This window comes from Lepisma saccharinum, chromosome 1 (genome assembly GCF_977018435.1).
Source record: "Lepisma saccharinum chromosome 1, izLepSacc3.1, whole genome shotgun sequence".
Lineage (NCBI taxonomy): Eukaryota > Metazoa > Arthropoda > Insecta > Zygentoma > Lepismatidae > Lepisma > Lepisma saccharinum.
Genome location: NC_139229.1, coordinates 11,945,840 through 11,969,232, shown reverse-complemented (window position 1 = coordinate 11,969,232; position 23,393 = coordinate 11,945,840). Strand labels below are relative to the sequence as shown.

Below are 23,393 nucleotides of genomic sequence, written 5' to 3'. Positions count from 1 at the left end.
ATATTTCACACGTATAATTTGATTTCAGTAATAGTAATTTACATTAATGCGATAACCCTGATAATGTTGTTTTTTGAGGGGGCAGCACCATTATCAGGGTTATATACCCCATGGAAAAATACCTTGCTTGTCCCTCCATTGAAAAAAATTGCGGAGGTCCATGATTAGATGACCTCTCTTGCTCGCCCATGCTAATGCCTATGAGTCCAAGTCATAATTTAAAATAACCAAAATGGAGAAGCATTTTAAAAAATGAAATTTTGTCTAATGCATCAAGTTAACTTGAATGATGTCATTATTCTGGTGTTTTCTTTAGAAAGATTAGCTACGTAGTTACAAATAACTAGGTTTCGTAAATTTTACCTCTAACAATACAAAAATTACACAACTGTGGAAGTTAGTTGCATGTTATTTACTTTAGAGTGTCAATATTTTACATCCAAGATGAACATTCTGCTTGCACATGAAAATAATTAGCTGAAACAATGCCAATGCAAACGAAAAGCTTTAATTAATTTGAGATTTTTTTGTAGATGCAAAATAATTTAACACAGTTATTTTTAGTGGTTTTTATTTTATTTTATCTGTGACGTTTCGTTCTGGTTTCGCAGAAGGGTAGAGTGACTAGCCATGTGATGTTGTATGTAGCTTGAAAAAATTCTGGCAAACCAGAACGAAACATCGCAGATAAAATAAAATAAAAACCACTAAAAATAACTGTTAGATAATTTGCGATTTCGTAAAACATAACAGAGGGCCAGTAGTGAAGTGAACTACATTCTGAAATTTGTGCGTTTACTCACTAAATATATTCACAGTATAAAAAGTATAACAAACTTATGTGAGTGAGTATAAAAGTCGTAACACTCCTTGCAGACGACGTTTCGCAAGGCTACGCTTCGCTTCTTCAGGTATTTCTTTTCAGTAAATAAAATACTTCGTCATATATGTAAAAATAAATCCAGGATTAGGTAAAAAAGGGTACTGGGATATAGAATTTAAAATTACATGACATTAAAAGTGTCATGTAGGCTAAGAGATAATTCTAAAAGAACGGTGTACCCATACTACCATACAGAATGAATGACTACTGTAGCGTACGAGTGCTACATCCCTTCCAATGTGAAGTCCACAGATTCCGAACCAGCTCATGTCACTTCCAGCGTGACAAGGAATTTAACACACTCTTCACTGTTTTTTCCCCATCATTTAAACATTTTGATCCATGTTTCATCCAAGTTACCATCATCCCTATTTAGTCTTTCCCCCTATCAACACAAATATTTGCTGCCTCATGAACATTCCTATTGGGTTGTTTATGAACACTTTTTACCACTTCCCTTTTTCTAACCTTATGTTACAGCCCCAGAGCCACTATATCCCCACTGATTCCTGCATACTAAAATACGCTAGTGTAAATAAGTCTGCAGTAAGATTCTCAAACAGTTCATTGTTTACTCAAAAGCCGCCATATTTTATTCTCAAACTCTGCCACCATGACTGTTAGTCACTTAGTTTTCATGTAACATATCTATTCTGATGTTTTAAGTATATATGCCAGTACCACAGAAAGAAATAGTACTTACATCGCAAAGTAAACAGCATGCAGAAGTTCTAGTAGAAACTGTGATGTAACAGGGATTCTTGGCAGCAAACGAGGAACATAGCTTGAATCACTTCCATACGAAGATCTTTGGTGATGGCCTGGTTTGTTAAAGCCCTGAGTAACCAGCCTGCAAAATATACAAAACATGGTTGCAAAATATACAAAATATGGTTGCAAAATATACAAAATATGATTGCAAAATATACAAAATATGGTTGCAAAATATACAAAATATGATTGCAAATATACGAAATATGGTTGCAAAATCTACAAAATATGGTTGCAAAATATACAAAATATGGTTGCAATCAACATGCATCGGAATATTAACATATTTATAATATGAAGCGTTCGGGTGTAAAACAAGGTGACATTTTGGTCATTTCTGAGTTCATTAAGAAAAAAATTATAAGCTATACTGTACCTAAATTGTTTTTGTGTTGTGTTTACCAATTTCATAAGGTTTCACTGAATCCAATGCAAATTGTATGACGGTAATTTCACTTGAAAATTGAAGGATGGCACATTTTACTTTGTAACTCAAAAATTACCAAAATGTCACTTACCATGATTTACAACCAAGCCCTTCCTATATTTATGATATTTATAATGATTATGTAAAAAAAAAAAAAAAAAGTGCTCTCCTGTGCATAGCACCATGCCATGAAGGCATATAGGGGGTGTGGGGGTAACGCCCCACACTTTCTTGATCCGGTCGTGAGTGGGGGTGATGTGATCAGCATCATGCCCCTGATCGCCTTTACCCCCCAGGGTTTCCCCCAGGTACCCATGTTATTCGATGCTGGATGGGCGCCGGGGCCGCTTCCATCGTTAGAAAAGTTCCTGGATTTGAACCCGCCGGGGATCGAACCCGGGACCTTTAGCATGGTAGTCAGACACGTTACCGACTGAGCCACTGCGATTATGTAGAAACAAAAAATGAGGAAACCCTCACTTTAATTAATCTGCTCTTATTAGTTAATTCTGATGATTAACCGAGTCTGGATATTTTATTCCCTGATACAAGACAATTTGTTAGAATAAATTTAGAACATCTCAAGGCTTTGAGCAGAATTTAAATGATATTGTTCATGTAGAAACAGGGCTCGCAATATATATTATGCTAGTGCAAACATTGAGGAAGTAAATTATAACAGCTCCATACACATAGTAAAAACTAGCTACAAAAGTTCTTCGAAGAATATGTGACCTAATATACGAGAACCATGGACTGTGGGAACTTTGTATAAAGACAATACAATAAATTCAAGACTTAACAAAGGTACCAGTAAATGCTTGCAGAGAGAAACAAAACATGAAAAGATAAAGAAGTAGTGAAAGAAATTAAAATAGGAAGATGGAGATGGATAGTACATGTCTATTTATTAACAGAGGGCTCTGCATGTAATATGTCGACATTCAAGAGACCTGCTGGCATAAGGAATGTGGGTAGATATTCCATTGTCATGGGTGAGACTACATTTTTGACACTAAAGTAACTCCTAAAGTTCTACTAACACTTAGGCAACATTTTCCCTACAGTTTCTGTGCAATGAATTATGAAACTAAACAATGTGGATTAACTACTCTTAGAATACTTTGCCAGATAACTATAGGTAAATAGATTTTTGTCACACAGTGTAATCTTTCTTGAGAGATCACATCGAAAGGATGGGTGGGACAGATAAAAATACTTTCTCTCAATTTCACTTTCTGTGAATTTTCAAAAGATGAAAAATAAATTATTTACGACAAAGAGGAATAGTAAATTACCTTTGAATATTCTAGTGAGTTGAAGAGGAGTTGAAGGGCAAATGTTAGGGGAGGGGGGGCAGTGCCCCCCACACCTTTCGCCACGTTTGCCCCTTCCCTGTGCTAAATCAGTTTTGGAACCCAATCGCCGCCACTGCCTTCTATTATTAATTAAATTAAGTATAATACTTGAATTTCTATCCAAATGGCAATTTTAGATTGTTGGCTCACAAAATAGAAGAAAATTACAGCATTGCATTTAATTTTAAAAACAGAGATGGAGGCTCCATGGAGGGAACCCAAAAGTGTTGGGAGATTGGAACTGTAGAAAGAAACCAGAGAGGGAATGCTGGCTGAGGATTTTGAAGGATGCTAACGTCTAAAGAGAACTGTAGTGTTACTAAAGAATCAGCTATGAAATATCAAATGATGAAATCTCGTTTTGCATTATGACGTTTCAGCATGGAAAGAACGTACTTACTTTGACGCCACCTTGCAAAGCTGCTCGAGTGCAGTCTTGGGCATGGGACTCAACTGCCTATTGTATACAAACATCAGGGCAGTCATCACTTTCAGCCGATTCTGGGCATTGAGAACTTCCACTTGGGGTGAGGGACCCCATCTCACCAGCTTGGTGTTACATTCTTCTAACCTTCGAAGAGCACTCTCGGTCAATGATGCTGGAGCTAGGCTCATTGGCTGAAATTTAATACAATTGAAAATAAACATGTTGTGGAAAAGATTTATTAAACAGTTATAATTCATTGGGTGAGTCGTTGAATCAGTAGTGGCCGATACCAGTGGTATATAAGCCAATAATAATAACCCATGGTGCAACAGCCCAATGAGGGCCCGGGCCTATCTACCGACTGCTGGCCTCACACCCACCTGATCTGACTTACTCTCACACCGAGGTTCAAGATCATCCAACCAGTTATGGAGTGACATGTGGTCAGCATGATGAACCCCCAGTTGTTGTAGATTTTCATGACTGGGTTACGCTCCTCATTCGTAGCTCCCCAATTTCCATGTTGGTGGGTGACCACCAGTCCCCCAGGAGACTCGAACCTGCATGCATCCTGTAGCAGGAGCCCAAAGCATGATGCCTTAGACAGCACGGCCACGGTGCAAGACATACCAGCCAATACCAATCATATCGACTCTTAATTGAAGTTTTGTACACTATTCAATATTTCTTTATTAACACCACTGTGCTGTGTGAGAAAAGACATACTTTTACATCACCAAATAAGATATAACAACAAATGTAGTAGTCTTGAATACAAGCATACTTTATCTTACACATCCACAAGCTTAACCAAAAACATCCTCACATTTTGCAATTTATATACTAGATGTAATAAAATAAAAATGACAGCCTCCTCTATGCAATTTCTACAAGAACACTTGCCGGAGCCAGAGTTGAAATGATGTTGGAGCCACATAATTTATTTATTTTGAATAATTCCAAAATTATGAAATATGAACAATTTGTTGCTGCTGTTCGCTGCTCTCTTGCCAAAATGCTTTATTGGGATGCTAACACCATGACTGGCTTCCTCCTTCATGAACTCGTGCACGTTGCTTAGAATTTCCCGAGCTTGGCTATGCAAGGTTTTTGATTTCAACTTCGACAGAACTGGAGGCATTATGGAATTTAACGTTCATTAGCAAACACACACTTTTACATACACACACGCAATACACGCACACAACGTCAAACCGGTCAAATACTTAGTATAAAATAAAAATATGGTGCTTCCAATCCAACGAAACTCACCGTCACTTTACCTGCCTTTTCCCCTTCCGTGACAGAAATAGTGCTTCATTATTACAGTTGGCAACACTAGTTACTAGCTAGCCAATGAACATGCACTGCATAAAAGAAGCAACCACTACGCCGTGCTATATTGCCACATCAGCGTCCCTACCGAACGGTGGGAACCGCGAGCTGGAGCGCTAGTCAATTGTTTTCAATGATGTTTGCGCGAGTGTGTCCAGGAATAGAATGACAATGTGGCAACAATAGCGAAGGTTTTCGAGCAGGGTAGAACACATGATGCTAAGGGAGAGGGAGACGAAACGAAAATTCGTTTCTACGCAACGGCAAATTTACGTGTGTGGCACTCTATCGGTGGTGTGTATGTATGTGTCTTGTGTTGTAGTTGTGCTGTCTAGTATGTTTGTGTAGTAGTTGTGCTGTCTAGTAGGTTTGTTTTGCGTAGTAGTTGTGCTGTCTAATTTGGTTGTGTTTGTCTTGTGTAGTAGTTGTGGTGTGTTTGTGTTTATATTGTGTTATAGTTGTGAAGTGTTTGTGTGTGTCTTGTGTAGTAGTTGTGCTGTCTAATGTGTTTGTGTTTGTCTTGTGTAGTAGTTCCTCCATTCATATTGGGGGTTAGGCGTAGAGCTGACAACTCTGCACTGTAAAAAGCCATGTCAAGAATCAGCAATATAAGGCCATGGATGTTCCCAAGGTAAAATATTCCGGAGGTAAAATAGTCCCCCGTTCGGATCTCCGGGTGGGGACTACTTTGGGAGGTCCCTGGACTAAGGATAAGATCTACGTTAGGAATAAGAAAAATATTAAATTAGGCACCTGGAATGTTCTGAGCCTTTACCGGCCTGGGGCATTTCAGTGTACAGTTAATGAGATAGTCAAGTATAAATTAGATGTAGTAGCTGTCCAGGAAGTTAGGTGGCCAGGAGAAGGGAATTGTAAAACTAAAAATTATACTTTTTTCTATGGTGGTACTGAAAATCATAATTTTGGAACAGGCTTTTTCATAAATAATAGAATTATCTCGGCTCTTAAAACAATAGAATTTATTAATGATAGGATATCATATGCAGTTTTACAGGGTAGGTGGTGTAAAATTATTTTAATAAACATACATGCACCAACGGAAGATAAAGATGATAATACTAAAGATGATTTTTATACAGAGTTAGAACAGGTCTTTGATAAATTTTCTCAGTATGATATGAAAATTCTGTTAGGTGACTGTAATGCACAGATTGGCAAAGAAGAGACATTTAAACCCACGATTGGTAAAGAAAGTCTTCATGAATTAAGTAATGATAATGGTATAAGATTGATTACTTTTGCAACCTCAAAGAATTTAATTGTGAAAAGTACCACTTTTAAACATAAAGATATCCATAAATATACCTGGTCTTCTCCAGATGGTAAAACTCATAATCAGATAGATCATATTCTCATTGATAAGAGAAGGCATACTAGTATAATTGACGTTCGTACACATAGAGGTGCTGACTGTGCCAGTGACCATTATTTAGTAATTGCTAAATTAAGAGAAAGACTCTCAGTGATAAATCATAAGCAACAGAATCTAAAAGTTCTAAAATTTGATACAGGAAAGTTTACTGATGAAAGAATTAAGAAAGATTACCAAATTAAACTGTCAAATAGATTTGATGTTTTGCAGGATTTAAATGATGATGAAAATATAAATGAAACAGACGTAAATAAGAATTGGGAGCACATACGTAATGCAATAGAATCAGCAGCTAAAGAAAGTATAGGATACCATAAACCGAGAAAAAGTAAGCCATGGTTTGATAATGAATGCCATAATCTAATAGAAATAAGAAATCAGGCTAGAATTAGGTGGTTAAATAACTCTGATGATAAAAATCTAAACAATTATAATAGAATAAAGCGAGAAGTTAACCGCACGTTTAGAAGTAAAAAAAGAGATTACTTGAAAAGCAAAATTAACGAAATTGAAACAAACAGCAAAAATAAAAATATCAGAGATTTATATAAAGGTGTAAATGAGTTTAGAAAGGGGTGGCAACCTAAAGTAAACTTGATAAAAGATAAAGACGGTGATTTTCTAGCTGACCCAAGCGATATTCTAAATAGATGGAAGAACTACTTTAATGACCTTTTAAATGTCCATGTAGGAGATAAATCAGAAGTGAATGAAGTCCACACAGCAGAACCTTTAGTTCCAGAACCTAACTTGACTGAAGTTAAAGATGCTATTAAAAGGCTAAAGAATAACAAAGCACCTGGCATTGATTTAATACCAGCTGAGTTAATTAAATATGGTGGAAATTCATTAATTTGTCAAATTCATAAATTAATTTGTTTAATATGGAATAAAGAAGAAATCCCTCAACAGTGGAAAGAATCCATAATTGTTCCTGTGTTTAAAAAAGGTGATAAAATGAACTGCAATAATTACCGTGGAATTTCTCTACTCTCAACAACATATAAAATATTATCTAACATTCTTTTAACAAGACTAACCCCATATGCTAATGAAATTATAGGTGATTATCAGTGTGGATTTAAACGCAACAGATCAACTACAGATCAAATTTTTCACATCAGACAGACACTTGAAAAAAAGTGGGAATATAATCAAAATGTCCATCAGCTATTCATTGATTTCAAAAAAGCATATGATTCGGTCAAAAGAGATAAATTATATAATATATTAGTAGAGTTTGGAATACCTAAGAAGCTTGTTAGTATGATAAAAATATGCACCAGTGAAACAGAAAGTAAAATTCGTGTGGGTATTAATATGTCTGACAAATTTACAATTCATGATGGGTTAAAACAAGGAGATGCATTATCTCCATTGCTCTTTAATTTTGCCTTAGAATATGCTGTTAGGAAGGTAAACGAAACTAAAGAAGGACTAAAATTAAATGGTGTGACTCAGTTGTTAGCATATGCAGATGATGTAGACTTACTGGGGGATGATGTGAATACAATTAAGAATAATGCTAAAATATTTTTCAAAACTGCTAAAGAGATAGGTTTGGAAGTTAACAAAGAGAAAACTAAATATATGCTTACAGGCCGAAACCAAGTGTTAGGTAATAATCAAAATCTAATTATTGATAACAACTCGTTTGAAACAGTTTCCAAATTCAAATACTTAGGAGTAATATTAACAAATGAAAATTATATTAAAGAGGAAATAAAAAGTAGGCTTAATTCAGGAAATGCATGTTACTTCTCTCTTCATAAACTTTTGTCTTCTCGTTTAATATCTAAGAATCTAAAAGTTAAAATATACAAAACCGTAATTTTGCCTGTAGTATTATATGGGTGTGAAACTTGGTCCCTTACATTGAAAGAGGAACATAAATTGAGAGTATTTGAAAATAGGATCCTTAGGAAAATATTTGGACCTAAAAGGGATGAGGAGACAGGTGAGTGGAGAAGGTTACATAATTTAGAACTACATAATTTGTATTCATGTCCAGACATTATTAGAATAATTAAATCAAGAAGACTTAGGTGGGCAGGCCATGTGGTACGAATGGGAGAGGAAAGAGGAGTTTTCAGGATTCTTGTTGGGAAACCTGATGGTAAGAGACCAGTAGGAAGGCCAAGACGAAGATGGAGGGACAACGTCGAGATGGACCTAAGGGAAATCGGTAGGGATGGAAAAGAGTATATAGATCTTGCTCAAGATAGGGACAGATGGAAGGCCTGTGTTGCTGCAGCCATGAACCTTCGGGTTTAAGAAGGCTAGAGAGTTAGTTAGTTAGTTAGTTTATATACTAGATGTAGTATTTCCCGAGAGTATATTCATGATAAAGATTGAACTGTAATCATTAGCGCTAGGATTTTCATGATTTAGCATATTTTCTCTCGTCAGGGTGATGTGTTCCCTAAATATATAGAAATTCATAGTGAAGAAACTAATTGAACTAAGGAGCTCTTTATGGGCATATTTTGGCATATTTGGCCATTTCTACGTGTTAGAGCATATTTTGATGGATTTTCGGTCATATTCAGCATATTTTCGCTTTTTCAAGAAATATACAGTCATTTTCGAAGTGGATTCGTTCTTACTCCCATCTTCACTCGACGTTATTTTTTTTTTGTACTGCAGCAAAATCTTTTCATTTTTATTTGAAAATTTACAGAAAGTATTTATTGTGCACTCCAACTTAGGGCCCATAAAGTGAACTAAAAATAGTATGTATGTGAAAATATTTCAGCATATGTTAAATATTGATGTTTGAAAACAGTTCAGTTATAAGGGCATATTTTTCAAATTATAGTGCATATTTTGTAAAATTTTAGGTCATAGCATATCTTATTTTGCATATTTTGGTGATTTTTAGGTGATAAAAATCCTAGCCCTAGTAATCATTGTTTTGGTTCTGATTCTGACTTGAGTGCATGTGTCTCAGTAAACTAACTAACTTTTTTTCTTTCTCATGTTGTGTTGGTTTCTTGTGTGGTACAACATGGTCATGAACTAAATTTTCAACCTTATACTGGTAGGAGAGGGCCTACTTGCACAGCATATTTTATTTGGATATTAGTTTCTGGGCATAATAGAAGCAGTGTTTCCAACACAAGATTTTTAAAAAGAGAATCAATTTTTGGATCTTAGGTTTCGGGTATGAATTCCACTGTACCTGAAAAATCATGTGATATAATGAAGAAAAAAGTCCACTAAATGACTTGAAATTATTTCCCAATCTTAATTTAACTAACCTCATGATAAATAGATGATTGGGCCAAAGAGGGAAGACGAAATGACACTTCCTTTGGCTGCCCAGTTTCGTCCACAACTTCCAAGTTGTACAAACCAATAAGAAGTGTTTCAACACTCCGGCAACTCTGTAAAAATATCAACAAAGGGTACAGTCATTTAAGTAGTCTATATAGTACACACGAAGATCAGGCAAAAAATTAAGTCTTGCAGTTCTGTTTGCTGAGGTGACATCCACTCTGCTAACGACTGGCAATATACAGACAAGAAGATAACAACTGACCTATTATTATTCGAACGTAGTCTGCACCGACATACAATGTGGTCTAGCCAGCACTTCTCCTCAAAATGGGTAAGAAGTTGAAGTCGCTGGTTGCCATGTCAGGACTGGAAAGAGTGTGATGCAAGCTTTTACAGTCAAACTTCACCAAACAACTTGCTGTGGTTGCTACCATAGAGTTTTCACATTGCCATCAAGAAGCAGAATAGAGACCTCGCCATTTGCCCCTATGTAACTCATGACCATAAACCTCAATGAGTTCCTACTGATAATTGTTTTCCCATCAGCTGACAAAAATAATGCTGCAAAACTTATTTTCAGACTGCTCCTTGTAAATATCAATGCCAAAAAGTATACTGTACAGAAAGATTTGTTTTAAAAGAAAACAGCATACAAACACTGAAAACAAAATAGGTTCAATATATTCTAGAAAGCAAAATGTAGGTGAAATCATTTTTTTACATTAATGTTTCTCTTCCAAATTGAACAAATGTGCATACTATTTGTCATAAAATTATTTGTTAATTTCCATAAAACGGAAGTACTAATGTGTTCTTAACATAAGAAAATATATCAGGTAGATGAAGTGGGTCATTCAGGATCCAAGTGTGCCTTACACATACTAGACACTAGCTCACATTCTTCATCTTGTAACACTACAATGTGCCACTTTGTGGTTTACTTCCCTTTGTACTGGAGAAATATCTCACCCCTACAATCCTACACAGAACAAGCAACTTAAGCAGGGGTAGAAAAAACTAAAAATTATTTAGGCGCCAGCATTTTTTTATACAGGCTAAAAAAAGAGCCATGAATTCAACTAAGGTAGACTATGAAATACGATCTTAAAACATTTAATTTCTTAATTAATACAAGTATGAATTAAAAGCAATTAATTCTTGCACCAGAGTGGTTTTCCTAAAGAAGACTCAAATGGTAACATCATGGATAACTATGCGATACATTCTAAAATGTATCAGACTTGACGATATTGCTGCAGATTCTTAAATTTGGTCAGAAACAGTGCAAACATTTATAATTGCATGTTTATTATTATTATCATGTAATGATACAAAAAACACACACTGTACTCTTTAGTAAAAAAAAAGGTAATGGAAATTTCCATCAGCACACTCAATTAAAAAAAATGTGCCAGGTAAAATTTTTCAGGCACCATGGTGACCGAGCACCCTGTATTTCTCTACTCCTGAACTGAAGTATCAACTTCAGGCATTAATATGCACTTTTGAATAAGTATCCAGCTCTTGGGTAAATACCCATCTCTAGATCCACTTCCCCTGCCCACACCCAAGATGAACAACCAAAATTGTTGAAGTCCTTACCTTCTTGTCTCCATGTGCGACTGAATTAAGGTAAACAAATATGAGAGTTGGCAAGAACTGAAGAGTAAATCTTTGGAGTTCAATTTCCCTGGATCGATAAAACTGGAAGAGTTGGTTGCATACTGCATCTATAAGCTGAAAGGAGAAAATGTGTCATTTTAACGGTAGCCTTGAACATGAATTACTTATGAGAATACAGAAGATACGAGGTATGGCAGAAAAGTAATGAGACTGGCAACACTGCGCACGAATAGACGACGCTGCTGCCTTCCCCTTCACATTGCAGTGAACTAAGCTTCCCAGACATTCAACTCTATGTTTCCCATCAATCTTTTTACTCAAATGCTTCTCTTCGATGATGTGAGCTGACAAACCTGTTCTTGGGTTTAGATTTATAATGTCCAAATCGTGTTCGTGCCATCTTATTGCCATTTTCCTTGCTGTTTGTCCTACATAATCCTTTGACATGAACAACTTATATTATATATTCCTGTGGTTTCCACATCTGGTAGAGAGTTTCTCATTTTGAATTCATTAAATGTACACTCCAAACTTCTTGATGATCTAAAAACAATTTTGAAATTACATCTTCTAAAAATTTTGGCAAGAATTTATTTTGGAATAAATTAAATAATGAAAATGGTAACACAGATCCAGTATGGAGTTTTCCTTTCCACAAATGGAGTAAGCCAACATCTTTAAAATTTAATGTAACAGAAAACATCAAGAGACTTTGTGAAAACAATGATGACTTTGAATTACCTGATGGTATTTGGGTTTCATAATTTTAAATTAAAAAAAATAATGTGATCAAAAATTTTTATCTGAAATAAAAATAAACCAGACTGCTTCTTTTCACAGTTAAGTTGCTATATTACAACAATGTAACATTGACAACATCCATTATATAATAGATTCTTTTTGCTTAAAAAATTGCTAACCATTGTTAAAACTGCATCTTTAGTCAAAATGAAGGGAGCGTGTGTTCTCCTTAAACGTCCCAACAAAAAACTGTTTTCTTATGCTTGTAATAACTGTAAACTACAGGAAAATAAAATATTGAACACAGGCATCTAACGTTTGTTGCTTTTGTCTTTAGTACAATGAATAATATAATAATAATAAAGTGAAATAAAATAATGAAATAATAAGATTAATATGCACGCAGTTGCTAAATGTTACAGTGGGTATTTTTATGATTGAAAAGTTGCTCGTGATTAAGTATTTCGCTGCCTTGCCAGTAGATACTGTTTGAGATTCTTTCTAAATAGCTTATGGCTGTTGGTGGATGTTAGGGAGGTTGGGAGGGAATTCCATTCTTTAGTGGCAGTTACGGCATATGATTTACAATTTCATGTCTACTCGAATTTGTATATTTGAACTTAATGTTCATGTTTTTGAATATATATTAGTAGTCATTTTAATGCAGTCACCCATTTCAAGTTAATCTCTTGTGTTTTTGATTCTTTGCACCAAAAATAGCATACATTGGTACAGTGGACAAGAATACCCCACAACTGAAAACTATTATTGTTGCAAAGATAGATAAAAACCACCCTTCCGCCAATTAGTGATGTCTAAATGATTTATTGCATTGAAGTATAAATGCAACAAGCAATGCACAACTTAAAGAAGAACTGCACTTCTCCAAAATACACTACAACATAAGCAATTCTCAAAGGTAGTGATTTAATACTTACATCTAGATATTTATTTCTCTCTTCCAACACTGAGTATAAGGCTTGGACAACCTCCTGATTGTGGACTAGGGTGGTGGCAAAACTATGAACTTCAACTGGGCTAAGGGCAGCATAATCTGCCACCCACTCATGGATAATCCCTTCAGTCATCCCTTCACATGTTCACATTGTGTGATTATCTGGAGGAAAAAAATGAAGCAATTCAATAACAGTATTCAAGTACAATACATGGTCAGCCCCTTATAGATAGATAACAACTAGGGCTGAAATGATACCAATGTTGACGTATCAGTATCGGAAAGTATCGGTTTGATTTTATTTAACAATACCAGCCAATAATTTTCCTTGATCCTGCAAAAATGCTGTGTGATAGTTTTGCAGGGTCTAATTATCTTAGATGCAGTGCCCGAAAATTTTTCTTCAGAGCCAGGCACTAGGAAGAAAAATCAATGGCTATTTTTTTTAGCTTTAAATTGCAATTAAAAGGTAGAAACTTTCCTTTGTGTTGATGTATTAACTGTAATTTGTTGAAGAAATATGCTCAATTTATCTGATTTTCTTTGTTGAGCATGCATGGAGTTGCACTGGTATATTCACAGCACACAGTGTAAAAAAATATTGATCAAAACTGTATATACAAGTCATTTACAATTTCACTATTTACCAAAAGTCCCAGATCACGGCCATTCACCAGTCTCACAATTGTGAACCCCTTTCTACACAATGGCAATGTGCCCCTTGTGGGCATACACGTGCCTTGTGGTTTCGACACTAAAATATGCAAATCACGTGAGCTTTTAATTTTGAAGTGATTCCCATGAGAAAGCAGGTTTGGGGGGGGGGGGGAGGGTGACAAAGACTAAGAAATTGTTGTTGATTCTACGGAATGTGCACAACATTTATAAAAAACATATTTTGCTACCTTATACAGTACTGCAACCATACATACAAATTTAAAAACTGAAATATTACAGCAAAACATCACGGCGACCAGGTTTTTCCGAGCCCTGCTTGGATGTTATGCAAAATTCAATTGATTGTTTTTTTTTTTTAATTATGGGTACATCAGCACATACGCCTTTACCCCCCAGGGTTTCACCCAGGTACCCATGTTATTCGATGCTGGGTAGGCACCGGGGCCGCTTCCAACTTTAGAAAAGTTCCCGGATTTGAACAGGCCGGGGATCGAACCTGGAACCTTGAGCATGGTAGTTAGAAGCGTTACCGACTGAGCCACCGCGGCCACTATCTATATATATATATATATATATATTCCATACAGTTAGTGTATTATAATGGTTAGTTATTCTTTTTTGTAGTTAACTTTTGCACACCTCGTTCAAGAAAAAGCTTTAAAAGTTAGAGAGAAAGTTTGTTCGTAGTGTTTATGTTGTGTGACCGCTCACATTCACATACTACCATTTAATCCAGAGATTAAATGAAATTATAAAGTTCTTTGTGAGGAGTAAATCAGCATAAACTTTACGACTAAAATTTCACACTAACTTTTAAAGCCTTTTTTTGAACGAGGTATGTAAAATGTCATAGCAAAATAGAATAACTATGAATGAAATGTAAAAATATAATGAAAAACAATTGTGCTGGAAATTCACTAATATGATGGATGAAGTAGAAAGGTTTTCCTGTGGATTTAATAATAATAAAGAATAAATTGGTTTATTTTTATTAGCTTTATAATGTTATTATTGTGTAATATGTTAATCATCACCACCATGATAATAATAATAATTTATATTACAGTAAAACCTCGTTAATCTGGACTGGCAAAGGCCATTAAAAAAAGCAGAATGCAACATTTTAAATGTGGCTAGAAGTCACATGATCATAATATTGGTATCCCGTATGTACGTACTGCATTGTACGCACAGAATTGCTTTACATTTTACTGTACTGTATAGTGTATTTAGGCCTATGCCCTTTAAATACACGATAATAAACTTTTGTTGCTATAAACGGAGTTTTAATGCAGTATCTCTTAGGTTACTTCACTTAATCCGGACTTCGTTAAACCAGGCAACCCCCCATTAGTCCAGATTAACGAGGTTTTACTGTATTCATGTTTTATCCATGTTCTGACCTCCTGCAAAAATTTCTGGCGATGCCCATGGCTATAAATCATAAAATTTACTTTATACAATACAATATTGGCATAACAAATAATCACAAGTGCATGTTTTACAGAATAATGCCGATAGTCATTTTGCAAATATACTGCAAGAAGGTCTCGCTTTCTCGTTCTTCTGAAAAAAGACTGATTGACTGAGTTGGGGTATTAAACCCACTTTATGCACAGTAAGGCTAATCGGGACTGGACCTACAGTATAAAGTGGAATCTCAACCACTGTGCCATGTGCCTCCACCACGTATCGAAAAAACCCTTGATTACAAGGTAACAACTCTACCACTGCGTCATTGGGGAGGCATCTCTGAGAAAAAGAGAGATAAATTCCCCCTTCCCCCCCTCTCTCTCTCTCTCCTGTCAAAAGGAGAGAAAATGGGGCAAAAGTATTGTTTGCACTTGGAATTAAATCCAAAATTACAATTTTCAATATGGATACCAACACCATCAGTCAATACTGCTACCACTGATATATCAATATAGCTCGGTTCAGTGCTCGAAAAATTGTCTTCAAAGCAAAGCTCTGAAAATCAGGTGCCAGGAAACCACCTACTAGCAATTGTGCATACTACAATATGTTTCAAAAGTCGCGCAATCCAAACTTTGAAAATGTATATCATGAAAATCGTAACATATATTTACACCGGGTTTTCTGCACTAAACTAATCCCGTAGGCTATTACTGGGTTAATCAATTTATGTTAGGTGGCCAGGAGTAGCAAATTGTAAAACTAAAAATTATACTTTTTTCTATGGTGGTACTGAAAATCATAATTTTGGAACAGGCTCTTTCATAAATAATAGAATTATCTCGGCTCTTAAAACAGTAGAATTTATTAATGATAGGATATCATTACAGTTTTACAGGGTAGGAGGTGTAAAATTATTTTACTAAACATACATGCACCAACGGAAGATAAAGATGATAATACTAAAGATGATTTTTATACAGAGTTAGAAGAGGTCTTTGATAAATTTTCTCAGTATGATATGAAAATTCTGTTAGGTGACTGTAATGCACAGATTGGCAAAGAAGAGACATTTAAACCCACGATTGGTAAAGAAAGTCTTCATGAATTAAGTAATGATAATGGTATAAGATTGATTACTTTTGCAACCTCAAAGAATTTAATTGTGAAAAGTACCACTTTTAAACATAAAGATATCCATAAATATACCTGGTCTTCTCCAGATGGTAAAACTCATAATCAGATAGATCATATTCTCATTGATAACAGAAGGCATACTAGTATAATTGACGTTCGTACACATAGAGGTGCTGACTGTGCCAGTGACCATTATTTAGTAATTGCTAAATTAAGAGAAAGACTCTCAGTGATAAATCATAAGCAACAAAATGTAAAAGTTCTAAAATTTGATACAGGAAAGATTACTGATGAAAGAATTAAGAAAGATTACCAAATTAAACTGTCAAATAGATTTGATGTTTTGCAGGATTTAAATCATGATGAAAATATAAATGAAACAGACGTAAATAAGAATTGGGAGCACATACGTAATGCAATAGAATCAGCAGCTAAAGAAAGTATAGGATACCATAAACCGAGAAAAAGTAAGCCATGGTTTGATAATGAATGTCATAATGTAATAGAAATAAGAAATCAGGCTAGACTTAGGTGGTTAAATAACTCTGATGATACAAATCTAAACAATTATAATAGAATAAAGCGAGAAGTTAACTGCACGTTTAGAAGTAAAAAAAGAGATTACTTGAAAAGCAAAATTAACTAAATTGAAACAAACACCAAAAATAAAAATATCAGATTTATATAAAGGTGTAAATGAATTTAGAAAGGGGTGGCAACCTAAAGTAAACTTGATAAAAGATAAAGACTGTGATTTTCTAGCTGACCCAAGCGATATTCTAAATAGATGGAAGAACTACTTTAATGACCTTTTAAATGTCCATGTAGGAGATAAATCAGAAGTAAATGAGGTACACACAGCAGCACCTTTAGTTCCAGAACCTAACTTGACTGAAGTCAAAGATGCTATTAACAGGCTAAAGAATAACAAAGCACCTGGCATTGATTTAATACCAGCTGAGTTAATTAAATATGGTGGAAATTCATTAATATGTCAAATTCATAAATTAATTTGTTTAATATGGAATAAAGAAGAAATCCCTCAACAGTGGAAAGAATCCATAATTGTTCCTGTGTTTAAAAAAGGTGATAAAATGAACTGCAATAATTACTGTGGAATTTCTCTACTCTCAACAACATATAAAATATTATCCAACATTCTTTTAACAAGACTAACCCCATATGCTAATGAAATTATAGGTGATTATCAATGTGGATTTAAACGTAACAGATCAACTACAGATCAAATTTTTCACATTAGAAAGACACTTGAAAAAAAGTGGGAATATAATCAAAATGTCCATCAGCTATTCATTGATTTCAAAAAAGCATATGATTCAGTCAAAAGAGATAAATTATATAATATATTAGTCGAGTTTGGAATACCTAAGAAGCTTGTTAGTATGATAAAAGTATGCACCAGTGAAACAGAAAGTAAAATTTGTGTGGGTATTAATATGTCTGACAAATTTACAATTCATGATGGGTTAAAACAAGGAGATGCATTATCTTCATTGCTCTTTAATTTTGCCTTAGAATATGCTGTTAGGAAGGTAAAAGAAACTAACGATTGACTAAAATTAAATGGTGTGACTCAGTTGTTAGCATATGCAGATCATGTAGACTTACTGGGGGATGATGTGAATACAATTAAGAATAATGGTAAAATATTTTTCAAAAATGCTAAAGAGATAGGTTTGGAAGTTAACAAAGAGAAAACTAAATATATGCTTACAGGCCGAAACCAAGTGTTAGGTAATAATCAAAATCTAATTATTGATAACAACTCGTTTGAACCAGTTTCCAAATTCAAATACTTAGGAGTAATATTAACAAATGAAAATTATATTAAAGAGGAAATAAAAAGTAGGCTTAATTCAGGAAATGCATGTTACTTCTCTCTTCATAAACTTTTGTCTTCTCGTTTAATATCTAAGAAACTAAAAGTTAAAATATACAAAACCGTAATTTTGCCTGTAGTATTATATGGATGTGAAACTTGGTCCCTTACATTGAAAGAGGAACATAAATTGAGAGTATTTGATTATAAAATCCTTACGAAAATATTTGGACCTAAAAGGGATGAGGAGACAGGTGAGTGGAGAAGGTTACATAATTTAGAACTACATAATTTGTATTCATGTCCAGATATTATTAGAATAATTAAATGAAGAAGACTTAGGTGGGCAGGCCATGTGGCACGAATGGGAGAAGAAAGAGGAGTTTACAGGATTCTTGTTGGGAAACCTGATGGTAAGAGACCTGTAGGAAGGCCAAGATGAAGATGGAGGGACAACGTTGAGATGGACCTAAGGGAAATCGGTAGGGATGGAAAAGAGTATATAGAACTTGCTCAAGATAGGGAAAGATGGAAGGTCTGTGTTGCTGCAGCCATGAACCTTCGGGATTAAGAAGGCTAGAGAGTTAGTTAATTATCAATTTATGTTAGCATTTATCTAAATAAAAGCAATTATATTATTTTAAAAAACATTGTTAATTTGCTGAAAACATCTGAGAACTGATTTTCAACAATAAATACCAACTCCTAAAAAATTTATGGGATCATTTGTTGGTGTTTGACTGGTTGTAAAACAGTTGCTTTGTGAGGTACAGCAGAAGCAGGGCATTTTTATTGGAAAACCTCTTGCACATGTGTGTAAGAATGAGTAGTGAAATACTCTTCAAAAATGCACACGCACTGTTCCAATGAATACGCTATGCTGAATCAACCAGGCACTGTAGTGGCGAAGCGTGAGCGAAGAGAATTCAATGTAACCTGGGGCCCGTCAAGTATCTGAGCGACGCTCGCGGAGCAAGATTTTCGCTTGTTGAGCAGACAGATCATTTACTTGACGCAGTTTGCTCATTGATCAAAATATCAGTGCCTTTGAATAATCTGTGATGAATGTGGCTGCGTCGAGTGGACAAGATTTCGGTGTTTGAAAAGCTCTTAATGGGAAATAGAATAGTTGATGTGAGCAAACGGTCGAAATTTTCATTTTCACACCCTTGCACAACTTTCCAAAACTACGGTGTATATTTTATTTAGTATTTATTATTTGGAATAAACAACACTTACATTTTAATACAATTACAAAATCTGGAATATTACATCAACTTCCTGTCTAATTACGCTATATCGAAAGCCGTTCAGTTCATCATAAATATTTCCTCATTGGTCGCCCGCAACTAGCTGCTCGCCACCATCCTCATACAGTTTTCCTCTTCTTCCCTTTGTCTCAGGAGATCGAAACACAAAAACGCTATATTCTGTGGCTCAAACCTGTGGCGAGCGAGGTTCAAGTTCGCTCAGCGATCAAGCAAGCAGCGCACGCGAAGCAACGCCTATTTGGCCGTCAAGTAGCTGAGCGATCACGTTGCTCGCTGAGAGCTCAGATACTAGACGCGCCCCAGGGGTAGCCTAGGATTCTCTCAAGAGTCCAATTTCAGCACAAAAATCTTAATTTACGTTTTTTAACATACATGTATAGCCAATACTTACACACATCTTGCATGTGACTGTTGGCAATATTTCGACCTGCTAGTGTTGCCATATATGGAGATATGCCCCAAAAATGGCACTTTTCACTCAACCCATAAAATCGCCAGTCACAAATTCATCATATGTTGCACATGACCAATATTTATTTATTTATTTATTCAGAGTTTCAGATACAGTCTTATTTCGCCATTTTACACTGAAACAACATAAAGTAGAAACAAAGATAACAAAAGATAAAAACAATAACAAGATGGGATAGATTGTCGCAAATGACAGACTGACATGGCATCAGTCATCAAATGTCTAATTATGACCCTTCGATAATTTTTTACATATTTTTCTTACTCAGAAGTTCATTTCTGGAAAAATTTGAATGCTACTTTCCACCAGTTATTAATTTATATAACTTTCTGTACGGAGTGAACTGATAATTTTAAGCATTGAAAAATATCTCAATGGATGAGGCTTTATAATGCAGAAAACCCGGTGTAAATATCTCTTACGGTTTTCATGATATACATTTCCAAATTTTGGGTTGTGCGATTTTTGAAACACTATGTATAAGATGCTGAGCATCACGGTATTCAAAACATCGCTAAATCATTTGAGAAAGCAGGAAATGGGGTATGGGGGGACAAAGGGTAAGAAATTGTTACGGACTCTATGGAATGTTCACAATGTTGATAAAAAAAATTATTTAGTAACTTACGCTGCACTGCAATTTGAACTTAGAATCATCAAAATTTAATACATAATACAGCAAAAGATCACAGTCGCCAGCCTGAAATTTTTAGTCGCCATGGCGACCTGGCAACCGGGCTTTTTCGAGCCCTGGCTCGGTTTGAATGTAAGAAATGCTCAATGTAAGAAATCCTCTTGAAACAACAAAAAGATGTGTTTTCACATAAAAACAAAGTATTGGAACTAAAGGAAATCAAGTGAAAAGCAAATTAAGTGAGAAAAATAAAAGTTATGTTATACTTATGAAGAAGCTCAATCCCAAACCACATTTTTTGTAAACTAGTGTCTCTCATGAAACTCAATCCCATTTTGAAATGTCACATGACCAACATTTCATTTCAGAAAATAAAGCTGACTGCAAGATGGTTGCCATCATTGTAGCATGGCCTCCCTGCTTACCCACATAATGTTTCAGGGCAATGCATTGGCATGTCACTCTGCCTTTAATAGGGGTGGTTCTGCAATTTCAGGCCACCCTGTATACAAGTTTTCTTGCTTGTTTGCCTCTTTGATATTGTTTTGAAGGCTTTCCTCCAACCTCCTCCTCCTCCTCAAGTGGACACCACAAAAGAGCATATAACCTCATGGATTATCATGTTGTGATGTTGAAATATCCTGAATGTTTGCAGTTTTGCAAACTTACCCTGTATATACACACACATATAGCAGTACTCTACAAAAAGCAGAAGAAATAAAGTTGAACCATAAAGATGGTTATGTGGAAACAATGAGCTACTGTTTTCATGCTCTTCCCATGGATTATTTAAAAAATATGTGAAGCAGAGCTATGCTTTTCCTCCTGCCAGCCTTGAGAGTGAAGTGTTACATAACAAAATTACTCAAGGCAACTGGAAGTCAACTTCATGGGAAATTACAGAAAACACTTCACTGGCTAAAGAGAAAGCAAGAAAAAATTCTAGAGGTCATCTTGAGCAACATGTGAGAAAGTCATGTAAGCAAAGCATACTGACGTTAGCCACAATTTCACAGCAGGCTAAATATTTCAATTTCTCTCTTCATTAAAAAATTTTCATACAGCTAATAATATTAACTTCCATATATGTCTAAGGGCCTTCACGATTGCATAGTGGCAATGTGTCTTGCAATCAAGGGGTTCTCGTTTCGATGCCCAGTAGAGGCACATGGTGGTTCAGATTTCACTTTAATCTGTAGAGCTAGTCCTAATTAGCACATCAGTGCATAAATCCCTCTCCCCTTTCAAAAATCACCCACAGATAGGTTGGCAATCAGATCTGAACGAATTAATTATGATGTGCATTTATTAATCTTACGAAAAAAAGTTTCACTTGTGTTATTCGAGCGATTGTCATTTTGTAAACTGTGTTTTAAACTTAATATGGACTACTAGAGCATGCATGGCCATTCGTTGTTTAATTTTGTTGCATAGCTTACGAAGAAAAGTTAGACACAAGAATGTGAAGTTCACTTTTCCATGTCTGACAGGGCAACCGCTTTCTTGTGTCTAACTTCTATAGCATTTCCTTTTGAGCTTTCTTGTAAGATTGTGAACCCAAATCTTGTCCACTCATGAAACAATTTCATGTGAAAGCTATATGAGTTGAGTTTGGTTCAGTCCACTTTATGAATACAGAATGGCTGTTTGGGACTGGACCTACAGACTAACTTTTTGTGCTCATAAGTCAAATTAAGCCCAACTTTGATATTTTGCTGCTCCACACGTAAGTCGGACCTCATCTGACAAGGCAACAAAAATATCTAAAGCTTGCCTCGTGGACTGAGACCAACTTCCAGGACACCCAATACTATATCAGTTCTCAGTGAAACTAAATTCACATTTGGCAGTATTGGACATTGTCACAATCTGCATAAATATGTATTATTTTGATTAGTTTTCATTGTTGGTTTGATCTAATTGTGCAAAATAAAAACTGTGCTGTTTGTAGTAATAAAAATGGCAAATGGAGAGACGCATGCTATTTTGTAAAACTAATAATAAGAAGAAGATGATGGATTACGAAGTGCACACAGCAGAACCTTTGGTTCCAGAACCTAACTTGACTGAAGTTAAAGATGCTATTAAAAGGCTAAAGAATAACAAAGCACCTGGCATTGATTTAATACCAGCTGAGTTAATTAAATATGGTGGAAATTTGTTATTATGTCAAATTCATAAATTAATTTGTTTAATATGGAATAAAGAAGAAACCCCTCAACAGTGGAAAGAGTCCATAATTGTTCCTCTGTTTGAAAAAGGTGATAAACTGAATTGCAATAATTACTGTGGAATATCTCTACTCTCAACAACATATAATATATTATCTAAAATTCTTTTAACAAGACTAACCCCATATGCTAATGAAATTATAGGTGATTATCAATGTGGATCTAAACGTAACAGATCAACTACAGATCAAATTTTTCACATTACACACACACTTGAAAAAAAGTGAGAATATAATCAAAGTGCCCATCAGCTATTCATTGATTTCAAAAAAGCATATGATTCGGTCAAAAGAGATAAATTATATAATATATTAGTCGAGTTTGGAATACCTAAGAAGCTTGTTAGTATGATAAAAGTATGCACCAGTGAAACAGAAAGTAAAATTCGTGTGGGTATTAATGTGTCTGACAAATTTACAATTCATGATGGTTTAAAACAAGGAGAGGCATTATCTCCATTACTCTTTAATTTTGCCTTGGAATATGCTGTTAGGAAGGTAAAAGAAACTAAGGAAGAACTAAAAT

At 35.1% G+C, this 23,393-nt stretch overlaps 1 protein-coding gene across 2 annotated transcripts in view; it reads right to left on the bottom strand.

Annotated features, from left to right (window-relative positions):
• The window catches only part of Hyccin (PI4KA lipid kinase complex subunit hyccin), a 60,630-nt gene that overhangs the window by 30,185 nt on the left and 7,052 nt on the right, over nt 1-23,393 (bottom strand). For both annotated transcript variants that reach the window (XM_083129256.1, XM_083129249.1), the window contains exons 2-6: nt 13,176-13,354; nt 11,476-11,610; nt 9,855-9,980; nt 3,840-4,057; nt 1,587-1,733 (exon numbers count right to left, since the gene is read on the bottom strand). In XM_083129256.1, the coding sequence (XP_082985382.1) occupies nt 1,587-1,733; nt 3,840-4,057; nt 9,855-9,980; nt 11,476-11,610; nt 13,176-13,325 (776 nt within the window). In that variant the 5' untranslated portion in view covers nt 13,326-13,354. The remainder of the gene's footprint in view (nt 1-1,586; nt 1,734-3,839; nt 4,058-9,854; nt 9,981-11,475; nt 11,611-13,175; nt 13,355-23,393) is intronic.